At 32.2% G+C, this 24,249-nt stretch overlaps 2 protein-coding genes across 2 annotated transcripts; one reads left to right on the plus strand and one right to left on the minus strand.

Moving 5' to 3' along the window:
• Positions 1 to 62: 62 nt before the first annotated feature.
• On the minus strand, positions 63 to 8,359 carry MAP65-5 (microtubule-associated protein 65-5). The gene is made up of 11 exons (XM_021440866.1): positions 8,192 to 8,359; positions 7,880 to 8,086; positions 6,921 to 7,166; positions 6,598 to 6,813; positions 4,499 to 4,654; positions 4,243 to 4,402; positions 3,162 to 3,313; positions 2,396 to 2,483; positions 1,353 to 1,426; positions 1,200 to 1,274; positions 63 to 463 (listed from the first exon to the last, which is right to left on the minus strand). The coding sequence occupies exons 1-11, from the start codon at positions 8,264 to 8,266 to the stop codon at positions 215 to 217; spliced, it is 1,698 nt and encodes a 565-aa protein (XP_021296541.1). The 5' UTR covers positions 8,267 to 8,359; the 3' UTR covers positions 63 to 214.
• Positions 8,360 to 15,693: 7,334 nt separating this feature from the next.
• LOC110425805 (uncharacterized) lies at positions 15,694 to 23,717 on the plus strand. Its single transcript, XM_021440845.1, has 7 exons — positions 15,694 to 16,256; positions 16,572 to 16,771; positions 18,381 to 19,025; positions 20,417 to 20,567; positions 22,114 to 22,293; positions 22,699 to 22,865; positions 23,120 to 23,717. The coding sequence occupies exons 1-7, from the start codon at positions 15,959 to 15,961 to the stop codon at positions 23,225 to 23,227; spliced, it is 1,749 nt and encodes a 582-aa protein (XP_021296520.1). The 5' UTR covers positions 15,694 to 15,958; the 3' UTR covers positions 23,228 to 23,717.
• Positions 23,718 to 24,249: the final 532 nt, after the last annotated feature.

A 24,249-nucleotide genomic window follows, 5' to 3' on the forward strand; every position in this document is an offset into this window, starting at 1 on the left:
TGAACTGCTTTTCAACCCTAAGCAATGGAGAATGTCGATCGAAGTTATGTATCTACAATTAGTTAAGCAGTATAGAAGTGCGTGTCATGTCATATAATAGATGAACCATCTTTGATCTCATGTAAAAATGTACAAAACCAAACAAAGCTGGAATAAAGAGTTACTTCTCCAGTGTATCATGTACAATGATGTCATAAAACAGAGTCAAGGAGGTCTAAATTCCCCGAGAGACGGAGTCATCCTTTGGGAGAGCAACAAAGTTCAACGGTATTACATTGTTAACCCTACCACTTTCTCTATGTTCCTTTAGACTTGAAACCCCATGCCTACCTGAAGGAGTTGACACCCGGCGACCAACTGGGGTTCCAACCATAGTATTAGTCTGACCCAAGGGCTTCTTTGGTCTTGAACCGAAGAGTGCCTCTTGTTCTGCAGCAAATTGTTCTTGCAACCGTTTTTGCTCCTGCAACATATGGCAATATAAATGAACTTTAGCTGAATTTATGACTGCATAAAAACCTCCAACATAACTATATGACAACAAAAGCAGAGTATGCAGATCCAACATAGGGAGTCTATGAATGATGATTGCTGCATTTCTTAATGACAAGGATAATAGGCTATGCATTAATACTAATGATATATGGATACCAACATTCATACGACCACATGGTGAGAACTGGAATAAAGGCATTTCAACCCACATGCCACATCCAAAGCATAATGCAGGTTGTTTAACATTTGAGTGCATGACAAATACATGACAAACAACAAAAATTTTATCATGGAAAAGGTCCACACACCTCCATAGAAATTTAATTCCATTTTCTTCTTCGAGAGAATTTCATCTTATTCTTTTATGTGCTTTCCTATTAAATATGTTTTCTCTTGTTCTTATTCTTTGTAGATGACAAATAACCCCAAGCCCAATCTAGACCATATCCAGTCCACTACCACATATCCAAGGCACCAGGTAGCACCTGAAAATAGATGCATAGTGTTGCATATGTTAAAGTGAACATAAGAACTTAGAAGGAACAGAAATAGCCATTAGGATTTGAGTTTCTAAGTCGTATAGTTAGATGAGGGAGCTCTTCATTTAAACTTTATGGATCAATATATACTTAAGAATGGGGGGTGCAATAGGTTTAAGGTTCAGAAGCTATGATCATGCTTCAATAGTAAATTTGAAAGTGTACCCGAGATCTACGCTTCTCCTCCTCTCTCTCTTGGCGTAAAACAGTATATTCCTCCAACTTGCTTAAGACCGAAATCTGCAATTGTAAATCAGTTTTGAGACCAAACAATCATAAACTAATGTAAAAACAAAATAAGAATCACAAAGTACTTACCTTGTCATATAGAAAAGGGATTCCTTTCTCCAGCTCCCACGCTTTTACTTTCACAGTCAAAGTTTCAACAATAGCTATCCAACAAAAAGAAGCTTAAGTATTGTATGATGGCCATTCACACTAAAAGTTTATGAATCCATTAAGCAACGCAAACCTCTCGTCTGGTAAAATTTCCTACCTTTTATGACAGACCAAGGAGATTTTTTTTTTTTCAATATCTTTTCCTTTAATTCCTAGACCATCCATGAAATTAATCATAAAGCCATGCATCTCAGGACAGAAAGCACATATGCACATTGTTCAATACATCATAAGCGTGTCATGTTCCTATACATAAGCACACACTTCCACAATTACGTACAAATTACATTCACATTAGTTTGATACAACAATCAGAATGCTAAGCAACCATGTCTTTTTAAGCTTCACTATTAGCAATTAAAGCTTAATTTACTCAGGAAACTTCTCAGTAAAAGTGAATTTGCAGGCAGCTGCCAAATAGATGTAAATTTTAGATACTAAAAACTGACCAAATTAACCGAGAAAACCAATGATCCTAACTGACCCTAAACCAAAACTAATTAACTGAATCCAATCGATTCAGTCAGTTATTTCAGTTTCAACCGAATTATGCTAAGCCCTATGCATAATGCCCCTGGCTTCTAACTCTAATATGAAATTTTTTCTACTTGAATTGATAATTTAAACCGTCACCTTTTATAATAGTTTCAGCGAGAATTTCAGTTATTTCTTGTTGCTCTTCCCAGAACTTGTTTCTTTCACCAAAATACAAATGTCTAACCACATGAGAACTTAAGTCTCACCTTAGAACCAAGGTCACAAATAGAAGCACCCTTTTAACACTAGAAAATAACTCTGCTTCTTAGAATTAGGAAGACAAAGTTCTTGAAAGACTAGCAAAAATTACTTTAGAGGTTTGAAAACTTTGCTTTATGACAAAGCATGTTTTCTATTCAACAAAGGAAATTACGTACATAACATTACAAAAACCTATTTATCATGCAAGATATTCATAAGCTTACATGGTAATTTGCTGACAAGAATGCGTGCTTTCTCCGCACGTTTCAGATTTTTGTGCACTCCTCTTCCTGCAGTATACCGATTCTCATCCTAGAGAGAAGAAAAAAAATAAAAATAAAAATGAAGATACAAATAATGAGAGTTGTAGCTGCAAACAGTAAATCAATAACTTCAACCTTCTTTAAGAAGTTTGCCATATAACCGAACTATCCAAAACATTTCACTGGTTAAAGCAATGGGGTAGGAGAAAGAAGGCTGATCCTAATAACTGGTTCGGTTGTCTCTCATGAATATGATTTGATTTAAATTTCAGATTGCACTGGCACTAAAAAAAGTTTTATCTTTCATACAGTATTCGTAGGTAGTTTCTTTTTTCTTTTTGGCCAACTTAGTAGGGAGTCATTAATACGAAAAAATATAATTCCTGCAAATATAATTAACATCAAACTAGTCAATATTGTGTATGACCTCAAGAAATAGTATATAACTTAGGAGCACCGGAAAAATTTTATGAAATATGGCGGCATCCCTCTCTAGATCATAACAGCTTAACAGTGATCTTGATTTCAAAAAGAAAAAGCGAAACTAAGTACACATATTGTAAAAAACTGCTACAATTTTGGGATCTGAGCAAATTAACATAAGGACTACATTTTAGAGCATCTTTGTGAAGTGCAAGAGTCAACCCTAAGGATCTCTGAATAAATATTCCTATGTAACATAGAACACAGCACAAAATATTCTGATAGCTTCTCAAATAAGATTTACCTTTTCATAGTCATCAAGCCATTTTTCCTCCTCAGATGCATGTTTCCATTTCTCTACCTTGTCCAAAATATCCTTCCGGCTTAAAGCTTCCTGCTTGGCTTTTGTAATCTCATCATCCATGCTTGAAAGCAGATTGGACAGATCAACATCACCTGAAGAGGCATGTTGAAACACATAACATTTTAACAACAATTTTCACATCAAGAATTGTATGCAGATTGCATTGTTGCAGATTTGTTAAGAATGTTCACCACAAAAAGGGATTTCATAACCTGGAACAGAGTATAATGAGATAATAGATGACAAATAAAACCCATGCATAACTCATGTAAACTAGCAGTTAGAAAGCGTAGTGCATGTATTCTAATTGTCAAAAACATACTAGGTTTTGCAAAGCTATAATTATTAAAAAAAAGGTCCTTACAGATGCATATACAAAATCAAAATTAAGAGGTTGCATACTATGCTACAGAGAAAAGATACACAAAATATTAAAAAGTTATTATAATGACCAAAACAAGGGAGAGAACCAAATATTCCAATAATGATGCACATACTAGTTGAGATGCAAATAACATGCCATTGAATAGAAATATGACTTTGCTAAAGCAAATTAATATGTGAGAGAAAAAGGGCATGCTAATAGCAAACTGCTTTTGTAGTTAAATTGAATGGCCACATAAAAAGCTACAAAATGTAAATGCAAGTCAAAATGCAATGCGGGGAACAGAAATCAATATGAGATGAAACAGGAACATCTATGCAGCAAAACTACATTTTGCATTAAATTAATTGTTCATCACAAGCTCCTAAAAAGAATCATATGGAATAATAAAAGAATAAAAAGAAATTTTAGAAAGGAAATGAATATTCCTAAAGGAGAAGTAGATAACAGAAAACATGCAAACAAGCATACACCTCATTGTGTTGTTATTATGTAAGGCAAAAGGTGACACCATAAATGAAAATCAGGATATAATATGAAAAAGACAGGCATGTTTATAGAAATGCAAACAAAGATACAATAAATAGTTTCATGAAGATATAGATAATCCAGAACAAGGAGATAATTTGGCAGAACCAGATTCTATGAGGTTGATAAGAAGCTGCCGTGCTGCATCACTGTTTACATCCATATGGACTCCTCTGTAGATTTCCTCAAGTTCATTTTGCCTCTTAAATACCAACTCCTTCATTTTACTAGCCTTCAGTACATTCAATCTTTCAACATGAATCTCAACCTGAAAACAATAACAAATATATAACATTATGTGCAAATTACAATAATCTTGGAACATCTATGGTTCCAATAAAATAGACAAAAACAAAAGTGCCACCTGTTCAATAACATCTAGACCAAGGCATCCTTGTCTGGACACCTCATCAATTGAGGAAGAAATCAAGGAAGTAACATGCTCAAATTTCTTTCGCTCATCAGCAGGTGAATCAAGAAGATTCCATAGTCCTATCAATGTGCTCCCAAGGCTTTGAAGCTACAGTAAAATAAAAATGGTTTAGAGAAGAAACTCTTGCTCGAACTCACATGCAAATGAACAAATGGTCAATGCTCAACCATAAACATGAAAATGCAGGAACAGATAAAAACGAATACTCATGTCAAGTATAGAGACAATAAAACAGAAAGTCAATATGAAAAGTTCTTTTACGCAGCTCAGAGTCAGTGCCTTACAGAAGACTGCAGTTCCCAACTTCTCCTTAAGTACTCAAAAAATATAACAAAATAAAAATAAATTATAAAAGAAAAGAATAATCTAACAGGAGAAAAGGATTAATATATTAGCCACAATTCCATATGTATAGTTTGCATGAAAATTACATATCTAACAAAAATACTAAAAAGAAGACTTTGTTCTTCCATATTTTCCAAATTACTCTAGGTTATGACATGGATAGTTAATAGTCTCTCTTCAACCATCAAAAAGACATTCAATAAAAAGAAGACTTGGTGCACTATAGACCTAGTTTTGAGAATGCTAACCACCCAACATCAAAGGCAAATTTTGACTTGTAAGAACTTGCAATCAAGATCTCTAGCTCAACATATCACCTTTTAAAGTATGAAAGCACTCAACTGCACTAAGCACATCTCCAGCTTCTGTTAGCTGTACCAACCTTACATTCTAAGAAGCTGACCCTCAGAAAAGTCATACATGTTACCATCTTAAAAACTAGGAATACCTAAAAAAGGCAGCTTTTCTGATTGCATAGCATATTCCCTATTAAAGTTACACAGCTAATTAAAAAGAGGATGATCACTCTCAATCACTATTCAACTTTTACAGAAGATCAAGAAAATAAAGTGTATAAACAACCTCATTCTTCTCAAGCAATGCAATTTCCTCAATAAAATTGCTCACACATTAAAAGTTACTAAACTCTAGCTGTTTAAGAACTTAAGCAGATAGATTCCATATGAACCAAACATAAAGCGCAGCAATCCATGCAGGCGGCACTAAAGAAAATATGATACTGAAAAAATAAATGCATCCCAGCTAAAGCTTGTTTTGGCAAAATTACAATTTAGCAAAACGCTTGAACCTTCCCATTTGCATTTTAAAATTTTTCCTTGTAATTTATTAATTAGAGAGGAAAAATTCTTCCCCAGTAGAAATCCAGAACAGAAAGACCATAACAGTCATCCTTGGAGATGCAAATGAGCTTTTAGTTACCCTATCATTCTAAACATCCACTCTCACTGAAAGCACCTAAAGAAAGAACTTGGTTAATCAGAACCTTCAGTTTCTCAAGCAGAACAGTCAACCAATTAATGTAGCTATATTTTCTTAAGGGAAACTATAGGATTTTTTTATTAACAGTTTCAATAATGTTCAAGCACTCAGACCTTGTTATAAAGCTATGCCTGCTTGAGATTTTGACCCACCAATGAAAATCAATAATGAACTAATTCATGTGATATATAATAAGCGAAATGCCCATCTCCAATAAGATAAGCTTTACCATAGAGCATAAATGAAAGTGATTTTTCATGTTTGTAATCTTTTAAAACCAAGTGCTCATTGATATTTAAGATCGCAACACCGTCGTTATGATTTTCCATTACAAAACTCCAGAACAACCCTTCAAAGAAAAAGTGCAGGTAGGAATAACCAAATTGATCTTTCAAGGTCAATTGTTGTGCCAACACAATTGCAATGGGTTTCCTATGATAATCAACCCGTAAGAATAATTAGAACAGTGTCAAAAGGGGCAATTGAAAGAAAACTTATAGCAGGTATCAACTTCATATCAGTAAAGCTTACTTCTTCTTAATTTCAATTATTGAGAAAGAGCAAACACGAACACGTACATGCTGCATATGCAAAAGTAAATACAAGTACATCTACAGGTATCAATATATGAAAACATGTAATGTGTCAATACATAAAAAAGATTGACAGAATCCGTGATATGTCACCTTTTGTAACCTTTTCTGCTTCTCTTGCTGCAGGGAATGAATCAGGCCAGTTAATTTAGCAAGTGTATCATTGCTGATGCTCTTTGATTGACCATTTGGAGTATCAATCAGGCCCGGATGAATGCCACTAACTGTCTTCAAGAAATCAAAGGACATCAGAACTGACAGCTCATGAATCATATTAATGTGGCTGTTAACTTTCTGTAACCGGATAATCTGCAGATTCAGTAAAAGACAAAATAACGATCAGTACAATAAATAAAACACCGCACTATTAGAGTATTAGTACAACTTAAAATTCCAGACCGTAGCTATCTACAAACCTTCTCATTCTGAAGCTCCTGTAGGTGAGATTTAAGCTCCCCTAGTTTCTTGACAGTCAAATCATGCTCACTTACTTGTGGATCAGCAGACATAATGTACTGACTATTGCCTGCTATTTCTGCACAAATCCGTATAATCTGTGATTGGGTTTCAGTAAAATCCTTCATTCTTTGCTCCTTCTTGGACCTCAGGTCCTCTAAAACAGGTCTTACAGCAGATATTTGCTGCTTGAGAGTGCCCTTTCCCTTCTCAAATTGCAGAAATAAGCCAAATCAACACAAATATTTGGACAAAACAGCCACAAAGCAGATATACCCTAAGATAGTACATGCAAAATGTATGCTTTCATATAATCAATTTTACTCATTAAGTAGGGCTGGTTATACGGATCATATCACGCTATCTTGCCCTATATAAGACCATCTCCTCAGTAAGCTTTTATAAGTAAAGAACATCTGTGGCTTCCATCCATGTCCTATAAATTTTACACATGAAAGGCCATTTTGCTCTAATGATTTCACAATTATTCTCACACATTTATTTTTCTCGCTCCGAACCATATACAGAGGAAATACTTGCTGCATAAGAGTGCCTTTCCCTCCTCAAATTGCAAAATTCAGCCAAATCAACACATTACATGGAAAACCATAATTAAACTTAGAAACTTCACACAGAATGTAAGCTTTTGCCACGCATAAAAGGACTTTTTTTTCCCTAATTATTTCACAAATGTAAGCGACCCATATCAAAAGATGATGTGCAAGAAACAAAACAACCATAAAGCAAAAATATATCTCAAGATACTGCATACGCCACGGCCTGCAAGTTCTGCCTTATCTTCCACATAGAAAAGCCATTTTTCCCCTAAGCATTTCTAATTAAGCAAATGTATTTTGAATTGCAAAACAATAACAATAACAATGCTAGAAAGAAAAAAGAAAAGAAGAAATCTACGAACCCGTGAGAAGGAGAGAGAATGTTCGCCGAGGGCGGAAACGAGGTTGGCGATTTCTGATTCAGACTGAGCCAAAGAGTGATGCAAATCGGCCTTGTACTTTCTCGTCATTTCCACCTTTCTTCTATAGATGTCCAAACAGTCTTGCTCCAACTCCAAAAGCATCTTATCTCTTTCTCCATCACTTTCCCCAATTTCATCCCATATTATCTAGTAATCATACACAAAAACGAAGCAAATTACTCGATTTTCTCAGTCAAATAAAAGGTTTAAAAAAAATAAAATTCCCCAAAAAAAGAAAGTGAGAGAGAGAACCTGCAATTCTTGGAGGAGAGAAGCGCATGTCGTTTGGGAGTGACAGGGCGAGAGAGACGGGGGCAAAGTTGCCATTTTGGGGGAAAACAAAACAACAAAATTACTGAAGAGAAGCTCGAAACTCCAAGAAGAAACAGTGAAATCTGGGGGAGACGAACGCAAAAGGCAATGGATGCGTTACGAATCGGAGTTTTAATACGGAAGATTTTGGGGTACGGAAATCTTGAGTTGTTTTTGGCGCGAAACTCGACGCTCTTATTTTTTTTAATTTTTTTTATATTTCTATTTTTATATAATTACCATAAATAAAATTTAAAAATATAAATTTATTAATATATTTAAATTTTGCATTCAACCATTATTTTCAATCAAAAATTCTGATATTACTTATCAACGATTCATGATTTCAATCCAAATGACATCGTATATCAGGTGAATATGTGACATGTTTAAAGGTATAATATTTAAAAAATTTCTAAATAATTTTTAAAAATTTAAATAAATATTTATTTATTTATTTATTACATTCAATTTTAATAATCTTTTATAATTAATAGTTGATTTTATCAAAATATTATTTATTATTTTATGTTATATGGTGTTGATATGACGTGTTGATATGTCATAATTAAAGATGAAGCATTCCATTATTTTGACGGGCCATACTTTTAAAATTTTTTAAATTTTCTATATATTATATATATTTTTAATAAGTCTTTTAAAATAATTTTTAATTAAATAAATAATATAATAAAAAATAATAAAATAACTCTATCATGAGCACTACAGTTTTTCAAAATTTTAAAATTTTTATTTATTACATATTCTTGGAACCATTTGATGAAATTGGAGGCAATCAATATATTGTTAATTATAATATAAATTCTAACCCAATATGCTAAGCCTATCAAATTTAAAAAAATAAAAGTGAGTCTATTAACTTGAACTTATCAAATCTTAATATAAATCTAAGCCCACTATAATATATTATATCTTAACAACCCAATTTAATAAATAATATATTATATCTCAACAATTCAACTTAATAATCTAATATATTAATTAACAATTCAAGAAGCAAATAAAAAAAAAAAGCTTTATCAAAAAGTTACCTATTTCGTATATAACAACAATTTATTTTGAGTTGAAAAATTATTTTCTCTTCCACTCTTAACCGGCGAAAAGAGTGAGAAAGACTCTTTTTATAGTTTCGTTTAATTATATATATTTATATATATATGACACTATCATTACTGTTAATTTTTTTTTTGTATAGTCAATGTCTTGTAAGTTTTATTTAATTTTTTAAATGATTGAGAATTGAATGATATATAAAGTTTTCTTTAACGATTAAGTGCTTCTTTTTATTTGACTTTTTTTTTAAAAGTGCTCTAAGTTCTCTTATAATCATAATAGATAATGACGTGATGTGATGATATATTTTTCACCTTTCATGTTAGCATCACATGAATTTAAAATAATAAATTATATTTTGATTAATAATAATTAATTAATCATTAATTATAAAAATTTATTTAATTTAAAATAAAAATATAAAAATTTAATTGGACACAATAAAAGAATAAAAACTTATTTATTTTTTTTACATAGTTCAGGAGCTTTTTTAAGCCTTATGCCTAAACTAAAAATCAGTATTAATTTTTAAAATTGATATTTTTAAATATAAAATATTTAATATAAAAGCTATTTGTCATTTTGTTAAAAATCACATGCTTAATTTATTGTTATTGATTTTTTTATAAAAAGAGATATGTGACTTATAATTTTTTTTATATTTAAATATTTCTATGAAAATAAAAATTAAGGGTGCTAATCACTTATTATAATTTTTTTTAATATAACCAGTGAGTAATTAATCTATTATACTATGATAATCTTCTTAATAAAAAAGTGGTTTTGGTAAAATAGATTTTATTTATTCAAGAAAGCATAAAGGCATATTTGCTACAGAAGGAAGAAATTGTAGCAGTTTACAAGCTAAGCTAGACATGGAGAAACAAAGAACACTAAACTAACCAATAAAAAAGTAATATATTAAGTAAAACTTGTGTTAATTCCTCTTCTAAGTCATGTTTCTGATCTGCAACACCATTGAAGCCTGCTGTGAACCACCTCCTCTTATAATGCAATTCAAAATAAGGCAACATCAGTTGAAGACTTCATACCTTGAGTCAAATAAAGTAGAGATGCAAGCACTCCAAGGTCCAAGCAATTCTGAAAACCCAATTGCTAGCATAGCAACCACAACACAACACTAAATCGAAGCATTTGATTCATTAATTAGTATATGATTCCTGCTTAAAGAGTAAAATTCAAATTTTCTTTTTTCAAATTTAATAAAAAAAAAACCCAATGCACCACTCTACCAACTTGTCTCTTAATCCCCATAATGTTTTTAGAAACTTGGCCTCCAAATTTGCTTGGTGGAATAATATTTGGAGTTCAATTCACTGGTCCATCTCCATGAACTAATACTTTCCACCTTATCATGCATGCCTAACGCCATCCCAACTGTGAGCTGTGCTTCTGTACAATGTATTGTTTGTAGAATTAAAGCCTAGTGCCCTACAAAGGAAAGGGCAGTTTTCTTGATTCTGAAAGAGGGATTCAAATATAAGGGAATGTCGAAAAAGAAAAAGTGGAGTGAACTTTTGCCTAGTGCCTTTTGCCTTTTGGGGGGCGTGAACTTGCTTGCGAGTCTGTAGTTTTGGACTTGAATTCATTTACTTGACTTTTTGGTTTTTATTTTTATTTTTCATAAAATAAAATATAAGAACTTGAATTATATGGACTTGATGAGAAGCATTCTTAATTTTTGTTTTGTATCGGTAATTGTAGTTGGCCCACCACATATGGTGCCAAACATGGGGTAGGTGCATGTGTCCCATGAGCCCTAAGCCCTCTACACCCTTATTATACTCGTCTGTATTACGGATCTTGTATCATTAAGAGATGTGATAAATTTTAAATTTATAAGTAAGAATTCACTTAATAGATATGTATTTTAGATTGATAATGCAAACTTATAACCAATAGTATTAAAACTTAAAATTATTAATGGGTAGTATTAGTTTCAAAATGAGTGTTAAAGAAGGTGAATAGTACTTACAGATATTTTTGAGAGTAACTTTTGGAATTTAAAATCATTTGAAAAATTTTGAAATGGATGTTTTAAGAATTTGTTGAGGTTAGTTAACATCTGAGTAAAAAGAAGTTAAGATAAGTGGACAAAACACTATATTTATAATGGTTTAGTCCGCCTAATTTACATTTATTACTTTGATATTCTCAATCAAGGATTTTCAATCCAATTTTACTAAAACCAGTAGAATTAACAATTTTCACCAAGTTTTTATAACTTGAGCTTCTAACTTAGGATTTTCAATCTAATTTCTCTAAAATCAGTGAAATTAACAGTTTTCATCAAGGTTTTACAAAATGAGCTTCTAACTCAAGCTCTAAACTTTTACAATAACCTTTAGAGTGTCTCGCACACTCTATTCAAACAAGAAATAAGAAAAAATTGAGGTATAAATGATCATTTAGCTGACTTAAGATGTATAATTTCAAGTTTAAACACTTTCACAAAGATAAAAGTGTAATACTAGCGTAAAGGAGAAAGTTTTTACTCTTTAAGCGCTCACGAAGTCTTTGTATCTTCTTTTAACCTTTTTGAATGTTGTGGAGACCATTTAAATACTTGAAAAACAGTTTTCAGTCGTTGGAGACAGATTCTAACCATTGAAAATAATTCTGAACCCACTATAACCGTTATTTTGTTTTCTAATGATTAAATTCAAATGTGCTAGTAGTAAACATTTACTCGGTTAAAAATGAGCTTTAACTGCTTAATTCCTTTTTGTTTGGCAAACTCTTTTATTGTGTTAACTGGTTAAATGTGGCTTTAACCTATTATGAACTTTTCTGTTTCGAGACACTTTTAATTACTATTTTTTGCTAGCTTTTTTTTTTGTCAATTGATTAGTCTTCCCTTTAATTAGTTGAAGTTTCTCTCCCTTTATCCTCTACTAATTAAAATAGACTTGAACTAATTTAGAAATATTCAAATTTGGATCTCCTCATTTGATGCTCTTTAACGGTCAATCATCACTTTGAATGTGAATTTTGTCGTTTCTAAGTACTCTAAGTTTGAGCTTTAATTAATTAACTCTTTTGGTTAATTGATTAGCAAGCTTTTGTTTTACTTTGATTAGCAACCTTGTGTTAATTGATTAAGACTTTTCTATCATGTCTTTGTATAGCATCTAGTTTTGCCTTAATCGACTAAGGTTTCATGTTAATCAGTTAACAACATTCTGTCTTCATTAAGTTCTTTTCTTTTTGCTTATCTTAAATTATTAACTTATCTTGTAATTGAACAAGCTTTTTTACTTACTTTAAAACAACAACTCTATTAAGGAATTTAAACTTTATCATGCACACTTACGATATATAATTAGACATCGAAAACTGAGGAATGTTTTGTTATAATTAAAAACATATGAAATCAATAGGTAGGATATCTATTATTTTTTAGATACTAAAATACGAACTCTATTAAATTATAAGATGCCCAAACCTTATAATTATGTGAATAAAATTTTAAAAAATTACCTGAACCTGTATCGTATTATTTTAAAACTACTCCTTAAATACCTCTGTAGAGTTAGAGACAAAAAAAACAATATATATATCTTTAATTAAGTGAAAAAAATAATTATAACTCCTTTTCATCTATCAAAAAATAGATTTAGTTAAATTGGCAAGACTATATGTTGTCCAAAGAATATAGTTAAGGTTCATACCCCTTTAAAAGTATATAATATATTTAATACATATTTATTTATAAATAAGGTTATATCCATCTCAAATCCAAATATAAGATATTCGAATCTTATATAATCGAGTTGGATAACTGTAAACAAATACTCAATTAAAAAGTACTCATTACCACTTTTATAAAAATTTATTCAATTTTTTACTAGTAAAAGTAGAGATGGATTTTTTTATGAGTAAAAAAATTATACAATTAAGCAAAAAATATTACGAATTTTATATTAATAAAAAATTAAATTATCTTAATTTTATAAATAAAAATTCTTTTACCTTATAAAATATATTTTTAAATTAAAAATATAAACTCGTGATACATGGGTGTGGTTGAATAGGTCGTGCCACTACCTCCCATGAGGATCTCTTTCTGACAAACCTCTTTTCCTAAAACTCCTTTTTCACGTCCTATTCCTAGCACATTTAAAAGTCCTTTCCTTCTGGGATGAGGCAATTGTCAGGGACCTTTCGCCTTTTGAACTTGCTGCTTACCACAAACGTCGTCGTATGGATTAAAAAATAATTTTCTATTTAATACGTAATTCTTTCTAAATTCTGGAAAAAAAATGCATCAAATATAATTTTTTTTCGATAAATATTACCTCAATGGACACAAGTCAACATTTCCTTTTATTTTTTTTATAAAAAATTATTTCCCAAACTTATTTCCTGCACAACCTTAAGAAGTTCCATGGTTTGACGCAAATCTTGACTTGTGGCCTTTGCAAAAGCCTATGATTCATTGCACAACAACTGCCACGTGTGCATCATTGGGGCCATTAATTATTTCTTGAAAGAAATACTATACAGTAAATAAACATGAAAAACACATTAAAACCAAAAGGAAATTAACAAGTAAAATAAAGGGTAAAATTGATTAAAGATCAACCAGTTCAGGAAGGTGAACAATATATTTTTGGATGGATCTAAATATCAGTCTGTAATCTCATTTCATGATTCAAAGTAAATAAGTTTACCATTACTGACGTCCGATCAATATTTATTAATATTAATTAAAAAAAATTTAAATCATAAATCACCCGTGTAAAAATTAAATCAATACATATTTAAAATTAGTCACCCAACTAAATTGATTTGTGAGTGACCCTAAATCATTTTTTTTAAAAAAACCAGTGTAGACAAATCTAAAAGGAATATAAAAAAACAAATACATAAATTAGATTATAATTTTCAGTGCCATCTTTATCCAATTCAAGATCATTTTCTTAATCTCATATGGGGACCTCTTTCTTTTGTCAGCTTACTAAATAGCAAAGGGCCATGGGGACAGGAGCCTAGGAGGAATCCAAATCAAACAAAAATTAGTAAAAGCTACAAGATATTATTAGAACACAAAATTGAAAATCAAAGAAATGATTTTAAGATAAATATCAATATCTTTTTTTTAAGGTTTTATTCAATTTATTTATAATGTAAAACAAAATTATTGACATATAAACTTTCATTATTTGAATAAATATAACTTTTTAATAATTATAAATATTAAAAAAACTTTTTTTTTGTCTTTTTATTATTATTGTTGAAAATATCCTATGGATGAATATCTCAAAACTGAGTAAAGATATCCCAATCTATGAGCTATGAAATGAGCTCTACCAGGAACATTTACAAACAAGACTTGTACATACAAGATTTCTAACCCCATTTAAAGTAATTAAATGATGGTTTTGTTATTATTATATGAGTACAAAAATTTGATAGCTGTCCATATCAAGGCCGCCTCCATAGTCAGACCTGGTATGCAAGTGGATTGCAGAGAGAGAGAAGCAGGCATGGCAAACCTATATTGGACCACTACTTTCTGTGTTAAATTATTCAAAGTGAGGCAGCAGGAGGAGGTGTCCGGTGATGAGGACATTAAAGTTAGCATTAGGTCTGGGATTGGGTCAAATAATGCCCATAGGATAATTCAACCTTGTAAGGGCAGTTGCCTCACCTGCTTCGACCGAAATGCTTAATTAGCCATGGCTCAATATGGCTTGCCTGGTATAAGTTAGGCAGATGTTTGGACCATCTTTTTAGAATTTAAGTATATATAAAATAAATAAAGGTGTACTTGTCAAACATTTAAGTATAAAAATCTTTAACAAAATATCTTCTTCTTTTTTTCTTCTTCTATTTTTACACTTCACAATCAAATTTTATTTTAATTAGACATTTTTATAAAATTAAAAATAAAGGTAAAATAATATTCCTTCTGTCTTTTTTTTAATTAATCTTTTCCTTATAAGATGTTTCTAAATGAAGTTATATATAAAAAAAAGGTCAAAACAAAAAAAAGAAAAATACTTTCAAACTCACAAAAAAAAATTGTTATGTGAAATAAGACTCCTATTTATAAATTCAAAATTTATTCTATTTTTATATTCATATTATCTCGATCCTAATATCACTTTGATTGAGACTATTTCAATTTTTATATCATTAATGATATAAATTAAGATATTGCTTATTACGTGTTCATATATTTAATTTAAATAAAATTTTATTAAATAAAAAAACTTTTATTTATAAATTAATTTTTTTTTATATCTTATTAATATGAGGAATACGAGAGATCCGTGACACTTAACAACAACTAAATTTTCATGTTCTTCTTTTAGAAAAGTATATAGTTTATGCAAATGATAGCTGCCTCCAAGTATATTTTGCCTTTAATGAGTAGAACCGAAAGGTGAGATGTAGTTGGATCCCACGTCTCCTCAAGTGGCACATGCTTTGCCAATATTTTCCCATCAATCAAACAGGCTCCACCAAAGTCAAAAAACGAGCAAAACCCCACCTCAAATTTTCACAGAAACTGAAGCAGCAGGGCACCACATCCCATTCCCTTCCGAAATCCCATCAAAAGCCAAAGTTTTCTGCTTATGACAAAACAGTTGTAGCCAAAAGAAAATGAAGTCATGTGCAGCTACCACTACTGCTACTTCCAACCCTTTCCTTTCCTTTCTTCTGCGAACATGGAATTCTGGCTCTTGTGATTATTCCCTGGACACTTCTCGTTTCCTTAGAGACTATGCTGTTTGGGAAATCAATGCTTTTCTTTGGATTTCTCTTATAACCATCACTTGTCTCCTTACTAACAAGCTTTTTAAGCTCTTCAAGTTATGGACTCAGGCTCGCAAAATTCCGGGCCCTCCTTGTCCTTCCTTTTATGGCCATTTCAATACTGTCTCCAAACAAAGTCTCACAGGTCAAAAACTACTACTTCTTTTCTTTCAGCTTTGCATAATTTTTTAATCCAAAATGATGAGTAATTGGATTTTTAGAATACGGGGTTTTCTTGGTTTGCCAAAATCATATATATTTTTTCTCATTAGTAAAGCTTTTTCTTTTCTTTAATGATCAGTAATTGGATTTTAGACTCTGGGATTTTCTTTGTTTGTCAATTAGATTTTCATAGCTGTTTCTAGAACGGATTAGTAATTAAATTTTGGAATCTGGGTCCTTCTTAGTTTGTCAAAATCTTTTTTTTTTTGAACTAAAAATTATGTTTTTTCTTTTCCAGAGCTCTTGTCAGATTCTCATGGGGAATATGGATCAGTTGTGAAGTTATGGTTGGGTCCTACACAGCTTTTGGTTTCAATAAAAGAGCCAGAACTTATCAAAGAGATGCTGTTGAAGGCTAAGGATAAACTGCCGTTGACCGGAAAGGCTTTCCGTTTGGCCTTTGGACGATCCACCCTCTTTGCTTCTTCTTTTGATGAGGTACTTACGCTACAAGTTTATTTTGCTGTTATTGTTGTTTTTAAATTGTGGATAGAGTAGGTTACTGGTCAGGAATGATCAGAGCTTATCCAAATCAATAGGACAGGTGTTTCTGTTCAAGGAACCATGTTTACAAACAATATTAGCTTTGCTTGGACTATGTTTGAATGCTGCTGCTTTTGCTCTTTGTTTTTAACTGATTTCTTTTTGTTACCTTAAAGGTCAAACAATCGCCAGCAAATGGTAGAAGGGAAAATCATATTCAACGAAAACTGAGAAATAACTAGATTGTGATGTGCATTCAAACATAATCGTTGTATATAAAAGTAAATCAGGCATTGTGTTAATAAAAAAAATAAATTTTAATATTTAAACTGTCAAAAATATTATTTGCCTTCGCAAACAGATGCATGAAGAAAAGAGTAGTAAAGGCAACAATCAGAGAGAGCATTACTTATTCTTTCTGTTGTTAATGACTTATGGATGCATAATGAAGCCATTGTATGAACAAATCTGTGGATGCTAAAATTAGCATCTTCATCATCCTTAAGCATACAATATGACAAAACCAGTTGTCTTCTCGCCTATGGTTAAGTCAATGGAGGGATCAAAGTTGATTGGGACCTTAGAATCTGTTGCTTTACTTATGATGGTGATGAAGCACAGTTTTGGAATGTTTGAGATTTTTCTATTAGGAGGGAAATAGCTATGGGATACAATTGTGATTTTGGTGGCTAACTGAAGGGAATAAGAAAAAACTTTTCAGGTAGATTAAGGAAGGAGCTATAGGAAAATAAAATGATCTTGGAATATGCTTTGAATGATGCTTATAGCACATTACTCTTGCATAGCAAGGATTATGTGGTTCGAGCTCATTATTCTTGCAAATTAAGGATTGTGTGAGGAGAGAAAAGAACTTTCATTAGACATCCTATGATTGCAGAGGTCTATGGTTGATATCGTACCCCTTCTTAGTGTGCCATACAGGGTCTGTTTTTCTTTAAAACCTTCAAAGTATCAAGTAACTATATATCTTGAGTACCCTGTTCTGTTTCAATAGCTCGCCTATGACTGTTGTCTTCATTAATTAATATTTCTGTAATTTAGGAGCTGCTGTTTAAGGGAGAAAGGGAGGGAGCAATCCTGTTCATATGGTTTCTCTTGTGCATTTCCTGATTTACTTATACTGCCATTGAGGGTTTTCCTTTCTAATTGCTTCTAAACTTTTGTAATTAAGTGTCTGTTAAATCCTTTTTTTAAGACAAAAATTAACTTTGGGATTAAATTGAAGTGGTACAATCTGTCTAATTCTTTGCTTGGAGACGTTGAGGCTGGATGAAAGATTTTTTTAATACATGAGTAGGCATGTACTGTTTGATGAAGCTTTGGTAATCTGGTGTCTGCAACCACCATATGGATGATATGTTTTGTTTGGTCTTCAAATTATTCAAACAAAAAGGTTATTTAAAAGCAATAATATATAAGAAAATGATCATATATCTTCTCTCTTTTTTCATTTTTCCTTTGATAACATGATTGAACTCCTCTCCCCTTTATTTATTCCCCACCCCTCTAATTTAAGGATTCTTTTTCTTTGCATGATCTGAAGGTGGAAAAGAGAAGAGAGTTATTGGCATCTGAATTGAATGGAAGATTGATTGAGCGAGCAAATGTGATCCCTACCAAGGCTGTGGATTGTATCATGGAAAAATTACACCACATCATGGGCAAAGGAAGTATTGATTGTAAGATGGTTTCTCAGCATATGGCCTTCACTTTGCTTGGAGCTATGCTCTTTGGTGACACATTCTTGGCTTGGTCTAAGGCAACTATTTATGAGGAGCTCTTGACGAGGATTGCTAAGGATGCTTGCTTTTGGGCCTCGTATAGTGTTACTCCCTTTTGGGAACAAGGATTTTGGAGGTATCAACGATTATGTACAAAGTTGAAATGCCTAACTCAAGATCTTGTTCAACAGTGCAGTAAAAATTACAAGCTATACCATGGCATGGATCCAGTCTCTCATAATGAAACTGCAAATGCTGGTATGGAGGCCACAGTTGGTTCAAAATCCTATTCTGGCATCTTTTTGCAAGATTTCTTTTCCCTGGAAGAGCTTAATTGCCATCCTAAGGCAAGAGAAGAACCTTGTGGTGATATTATGGGTATGATGTTTCATGGATGCTTAACAACAGCAGGTTTGATCAGTAATATGCTGGTGAGGCTTGTTACTCATCCAGAAATACAGCATAAGGTAGTCATCCTCTATTCCTGTTTCTTTATTTTCCCCCTTATCTATTTACTCCTCTGCTCACAGAATTACATCATAAAAGAACTGATGTTAAAGGGGCTCAGACCTGTGACAGAGCTAGTAGTTTGAACGACTCATTCTTGAATATTTTGCTAAGTATTTGTGAAACTCTTGTGTTCTTCTACACAATTGGGGTCTGAAGTAGACTTCATCATTACAAGGGTCATTGTCCTTACTTTCTTTTCTGTTTCATGTTTGTTGCATGATGCCTTCCTTTTCAACTAATTATCTTTACCGTATAGGTTTCTGTAAAGTCACTGCACTGTTTACTGCATTAATGTTTTAATGAGTTCCTTAATTGTTATTGTTATTGTAGTTGTCATGTTGTTTATATTACTTTAATTGATTATATCATGTGAAAGTACTTTAATTGATTTTATATTTCATGCTTCATAAATAGAAATGATTGACTTGCCAATAATATTGATTATTTATGAAAGTGCTGCTATTCGATTGTGAATTCATTTGCTTTGTAGTCCTTAATGACCTCTGCGCAAGAATGTCTATCAGGATTGTCCTGTGTGCACAAGTTTTGTTTATAGAATGGGTTGGTTTTGCACAATTTTTTGTGGATAAAGATGTACTTGAAGATTTGGTTTGTAGCTATGGATGCAACATTTTTGGGGTTGGTTAGGTGTGGGTTTAAATTAATGCAAGTTTACCAGCTAGTTTGCCAACAAGGTAGATAGAGAGGAGAACAGAGAAAGGTGCTGTCAGATGTTAGGATTGGGTAGGAATATGGTATGGATTGTGGGGGATAAAGGTGGTAGTCTTTGGTTAGCATAGGATAGTTATTTCTGGAATAGTGAATGAAGAACTAATTTAAGTTGCATGACAAATGCAATATGTTACGGTTCTATTTAGACAGTATGCCCTGGCAGAATCGTTTTCTGGAGTATGGTATGAAGTAGGGTAGAATTTTGTGTTAGAATGTTATGTCAACCAAGTGCTAGGTTGATTTTTTGATAAAGGAGGAGAAATCTCTTACTTGTTCAAGTTGCTTGTGTGTGCAATATTTAAGTTCTCTTAAGATAGCATTTTTGGGGTTCCAGTGCAAATAGTAGTTTTAGTAAATTCAACTTTTCTGGAGCAAAGTTGTTGTGCAATAACAGTCCTAATTGGGGTAGGTTTAGGTTTTAGGATTTTTAGTCCCTAAAATACTTAACAGATTTGTGCTGAACTGATCACTCATATGCTTCTTTTCCTTACTATTTATTAGTTGAAAAGAAAAGTCAACTAACATCTTTTTTTTCTGATTTGTTGACGGACTTAAGTTTGAAGTTGAAGACCACAGATTGCAACTGATTTGTGTCTTTGACATTGAATGTCTGCAGATTTACTCAGAGATAATTATGGCACAGAAAGGTTCAGGGGAGATAGATCAACCTAATGCAGAGAAGATGCCTTTATTGTTGGCAACTGTGTATGAGTCTGCTCGTCTTATGCCAGCTGGGCCTTTGCTACAGAGATGTTCTCTAAAACATGGTATACATTGCTTTTTTGGAGGTTAAAATTGGCAATCATTTAGATATACTTTTTCTAATCTTCCTTGATCAGTATTTGAAAATTACCTTGGAGATGGGTATGGAACTTGCAATAAGTATTTTCAATACCTAACTATTCTGGATTTCACATCAAAACCTCAAATTTATATACATATTTGTACTGTTCAATGTCTGGAATCCACGTTAATTTTGTGACATTTTTTTAGCATCTGAATTGCTTGTTAGTTATGAAAGATATTCAAGCTATATATAGTGCTTGTACCATAATACATCTTTCATCAGATTTTTTTAGCGTCATGAGGTCTTTATTTTCAATAATCATTCAGCCATTATTTGGCATTTTTCTGTCCATTCTTCTTCCACTACTGCTGTATCATCTTAGATGGTATATCGAATTAGCTTTGCCAGGATTTAAGGTTTCAATACTTGTGATCCTCCTGCATCAATTTTGTTTTAAACAATCTACTAGAATTATGTTTATGTGGTTTTACTTTGAAAATTGTCATTTGCTTTCAAGTGTTTTACTTGATCAGTGTTTTATCTGTGTGGACTCAAGTGATCCTAAATTTTTGTTCTTTTCTTTTCCTACCAGAAACAGAGGATCTTGTTGGAAAATAATTGCTCAGAATCTGTAAAATATAAGCTGTATCATGCAAGTTGTCATTCTTAAATTCGGGAAGGGATTACTGCTTTAGCCTGTATCTTTGAAATTTGGGGATATGAATGTGCATTGTGGTTTTATGTTTTTATAAATATGGAAGCAAGTTATTTTGTTATATTGGTTATTAACGTTTTTTACAGCTCCTACTAATCACCTTTCTAGTATCAGGTGTAATCGAGTCAAGTTGACATAGTAAAATGCTCAAGCTTGACTTGATTACAGGGCTTGAGGCGTGAAGCTTGGCTTTAGCTCAACCAAGCTTCAGTTTCAAGTTTGAGCTCAATTAGGCAAAGTGATCAAGGTATTTGAACTCTATTAGATTGGGCTTGACTATTATCAAGCTTATATCAACCTCGAGTTTTACCTTTTTTGGTCTATATAAATGCATCTAATGCATAAACCACATTTAAAGGGAAAAAAAAGGTCAAAAGTTTGAGTAGGCATGTGAGCTACTCAAGTCATTTATTGATAAACTTGAACTTGGCTCGCTTGACAACTTGAGCTATTCAACCTTGAGCTTGACTTGACAGTGAAAAGCCCAAGTAGCTCATCAATAGGTTTGACATGCATACACCCCTATTTGCTATTGTTTCTTATTTCGATTTTACATGGCCTACTTGACCTAGTTTATATTTTTAAAAATGGCATATGGCATTGGACTTTCTTTTGATAAAATTGAAAGTGTTTATATATCTTATATCGAATTGAATTATGCTTTTGAGGCTTAGAGCCCGAGTTCTATATAAGTTTTTGTTGCATGATTTGGATACTGTGCTTTTGATACTGGTTGTGATTGTAATTACTAATTATGACACTGCTTTTATGTTTACTGATACTGAATTTTCCCTCTCTTTATGTTTTGAAGATTTGAGGCTTAAGTCTGGTGTAATTATACCCACTGGAGCAATACTTGTTGTACCTGTACAGTTGGTGCAGATGGATGATTCTAGTTGGGGAAATGATGCTGCTAAATTTAATCCATATCGTTTTCTGTCAACTACTGCAAAGATATCCGGTTCACTGAACAAGGATATATCCATTGCAGGTTCTACTCTCTACTTTTCCAACTATCTATTAATTCAGAGTTGTGCTACTTTTTACTTACCAATTCAGTACTAAGCTATGTGACATTGTCATTTTTATTTATCTGCGTCATGCACTTAGGTTTTTGTGTTATGCAGTTTAGCATATTAATACACCTTTTGCACAATTGCAAGTGACTTCTTGTTGTCCATGTAGCTTAGTTGGGTTGATTGTACCTGCTGCCAATGGATACTCTATGTGTCACGATCATGTGGGTGTTTTGCTTCTGGATGTGGGTTTTAACCTTCTTTGGATATTGTGTGCATTCAGTTGTGTCTCACCATTCAGTCCCTAGAGTACTGAGCTGGGAAATGTATGATGATTATCATGTCATATTAGTCTCTTCTAATTGTTTTCTTGGGCTCAGGACCTGTTGAACTTTTGGACCAAGGACAGAGTTCATTTGTTTTGAACGATCCAAATAAGAATCCAGCTTTTCTTCCCTTCGGTTCTGGTACACGTGCCTGCGTTTGCCAGAAGTTTGTCATTCAAGGAATTGCAAGATTGTTTGCATCGTTGCTTGAACAATATGAGGTTTGTCCTATGAATAACTTCTTGGTAATTTGTACAGCTTCTTTCAACTTACTGCTACAATCAATCTTCTTATGAAGTTACCATCAGGTTGAAGGAAAAGGTCATTATTTGCCAATGCTAGATAATAGAGGCATGGATTTAATGTTTGTGGGCATAGCAGAGAGAGCTTTGATTATGTTTTCTTTCCATGAAGTTCTGATTTTTGCTGTGCCGAATGTTGAGATTTGATTGTATTGTTTGAATCAACATAACAGGTGAGGCTTCAGCCAGGATCAAAGACAAACTCAAAACCAATGACAAATGACAGTATTTTTCAAAATTTTCCAAGTCCAGAAATAGCTTTTTCGATAAGGAATAACTGAAAGTCTGAAGAAATATACACGATGTCATCCTAATGTTGCTAGTATTTCGATTATGTTTTCATTGCCCAGCTTTTTGATGGAGAAGGCATCTCGTCTTGTTTTTCCTCCGGAATTGTTGGAGAAGCCCTTTTTACTGCTCTATCTGTGGATGGGAGGATGATGTTACATGAGCATATTTCATAAACTCATGTTTTTTTTTTTCTCCTCCCTGGCTTGTAAGTAGCTCAAAGTGCTGTATTTGATGCCAAGCTTTTTAGTATTTGTTTTTGAAGCACTCTGAGCCCATGTTTGCAGTGGAACTTATATTCATGTCTTCCCCATCTTTGGACTGCTGGGTCTTTAACTTCTTATCATTGTCCTCCATAAAACTATTTTCTTTTTCTGTTTTTCCTCCTTTAAGGGAGTCTGTGTTGTATTATGTTTACTCAATGAATATTGTATAAGAATTTCAAAACTTGTTAGTATGATATAAAATTATACTTTGTGACTATGACTTTTCTGATGCATATATAAACATGTTATCTTGAACTTATATGAGAAATGGCGCTTGTCGCGGATCTCACATCAACAAGACATGAAATAGAGTTTTTTTAATTTAATAGGCATGTCTTTTTAGTTGTATGTATGAGTTTATGAAAGTAGTATTAGAGTTTACTCAACTTTATAAGATGTCGGATCTCCGAAGAGGTTATTCAACTTTTCACTAATGTAGGATCCCACAAGAAATATTAGGATTGAGATAATTTCCTTTACAGGTAAAATTCCTATAAGAGATAGGGAGCATTTTTACCATCAAATTTTTTTGAAATATTACTTTTAGTCGATTGAAGTTATATTTAGTTAAATCAAGTCATCGATTTTTTCATTTCTATACATATTACCAATTAAAATTGTAAAATTCATTTAATTTGAGGAAATTAGTTTATTATAAAACTTTGACATCACAAAATACAAAAATTAAAAATTATGATGCTGAAAAAATAAAAAATAAAAATTGTGACATAATGTCAGGAGTATATAAT

Source organism: Theobroma umbraticum, unplaced genomic scaffold, assembly GCF_002168275.2.
Source record: "Theobroma umbraticum cultivar Fairchild unplaced genomic scaffold, ASM216827v3 scaffold_12.1, whole genome shotgun sequence".
Classification (NCBI taxonomy): domain Eukaryota; kingdom Viridiplantae; phylum Streptophyta; class Magnoliopsida; order Malvales; family Malvaceae; genus Theobroma; species Theobroma umbraticum.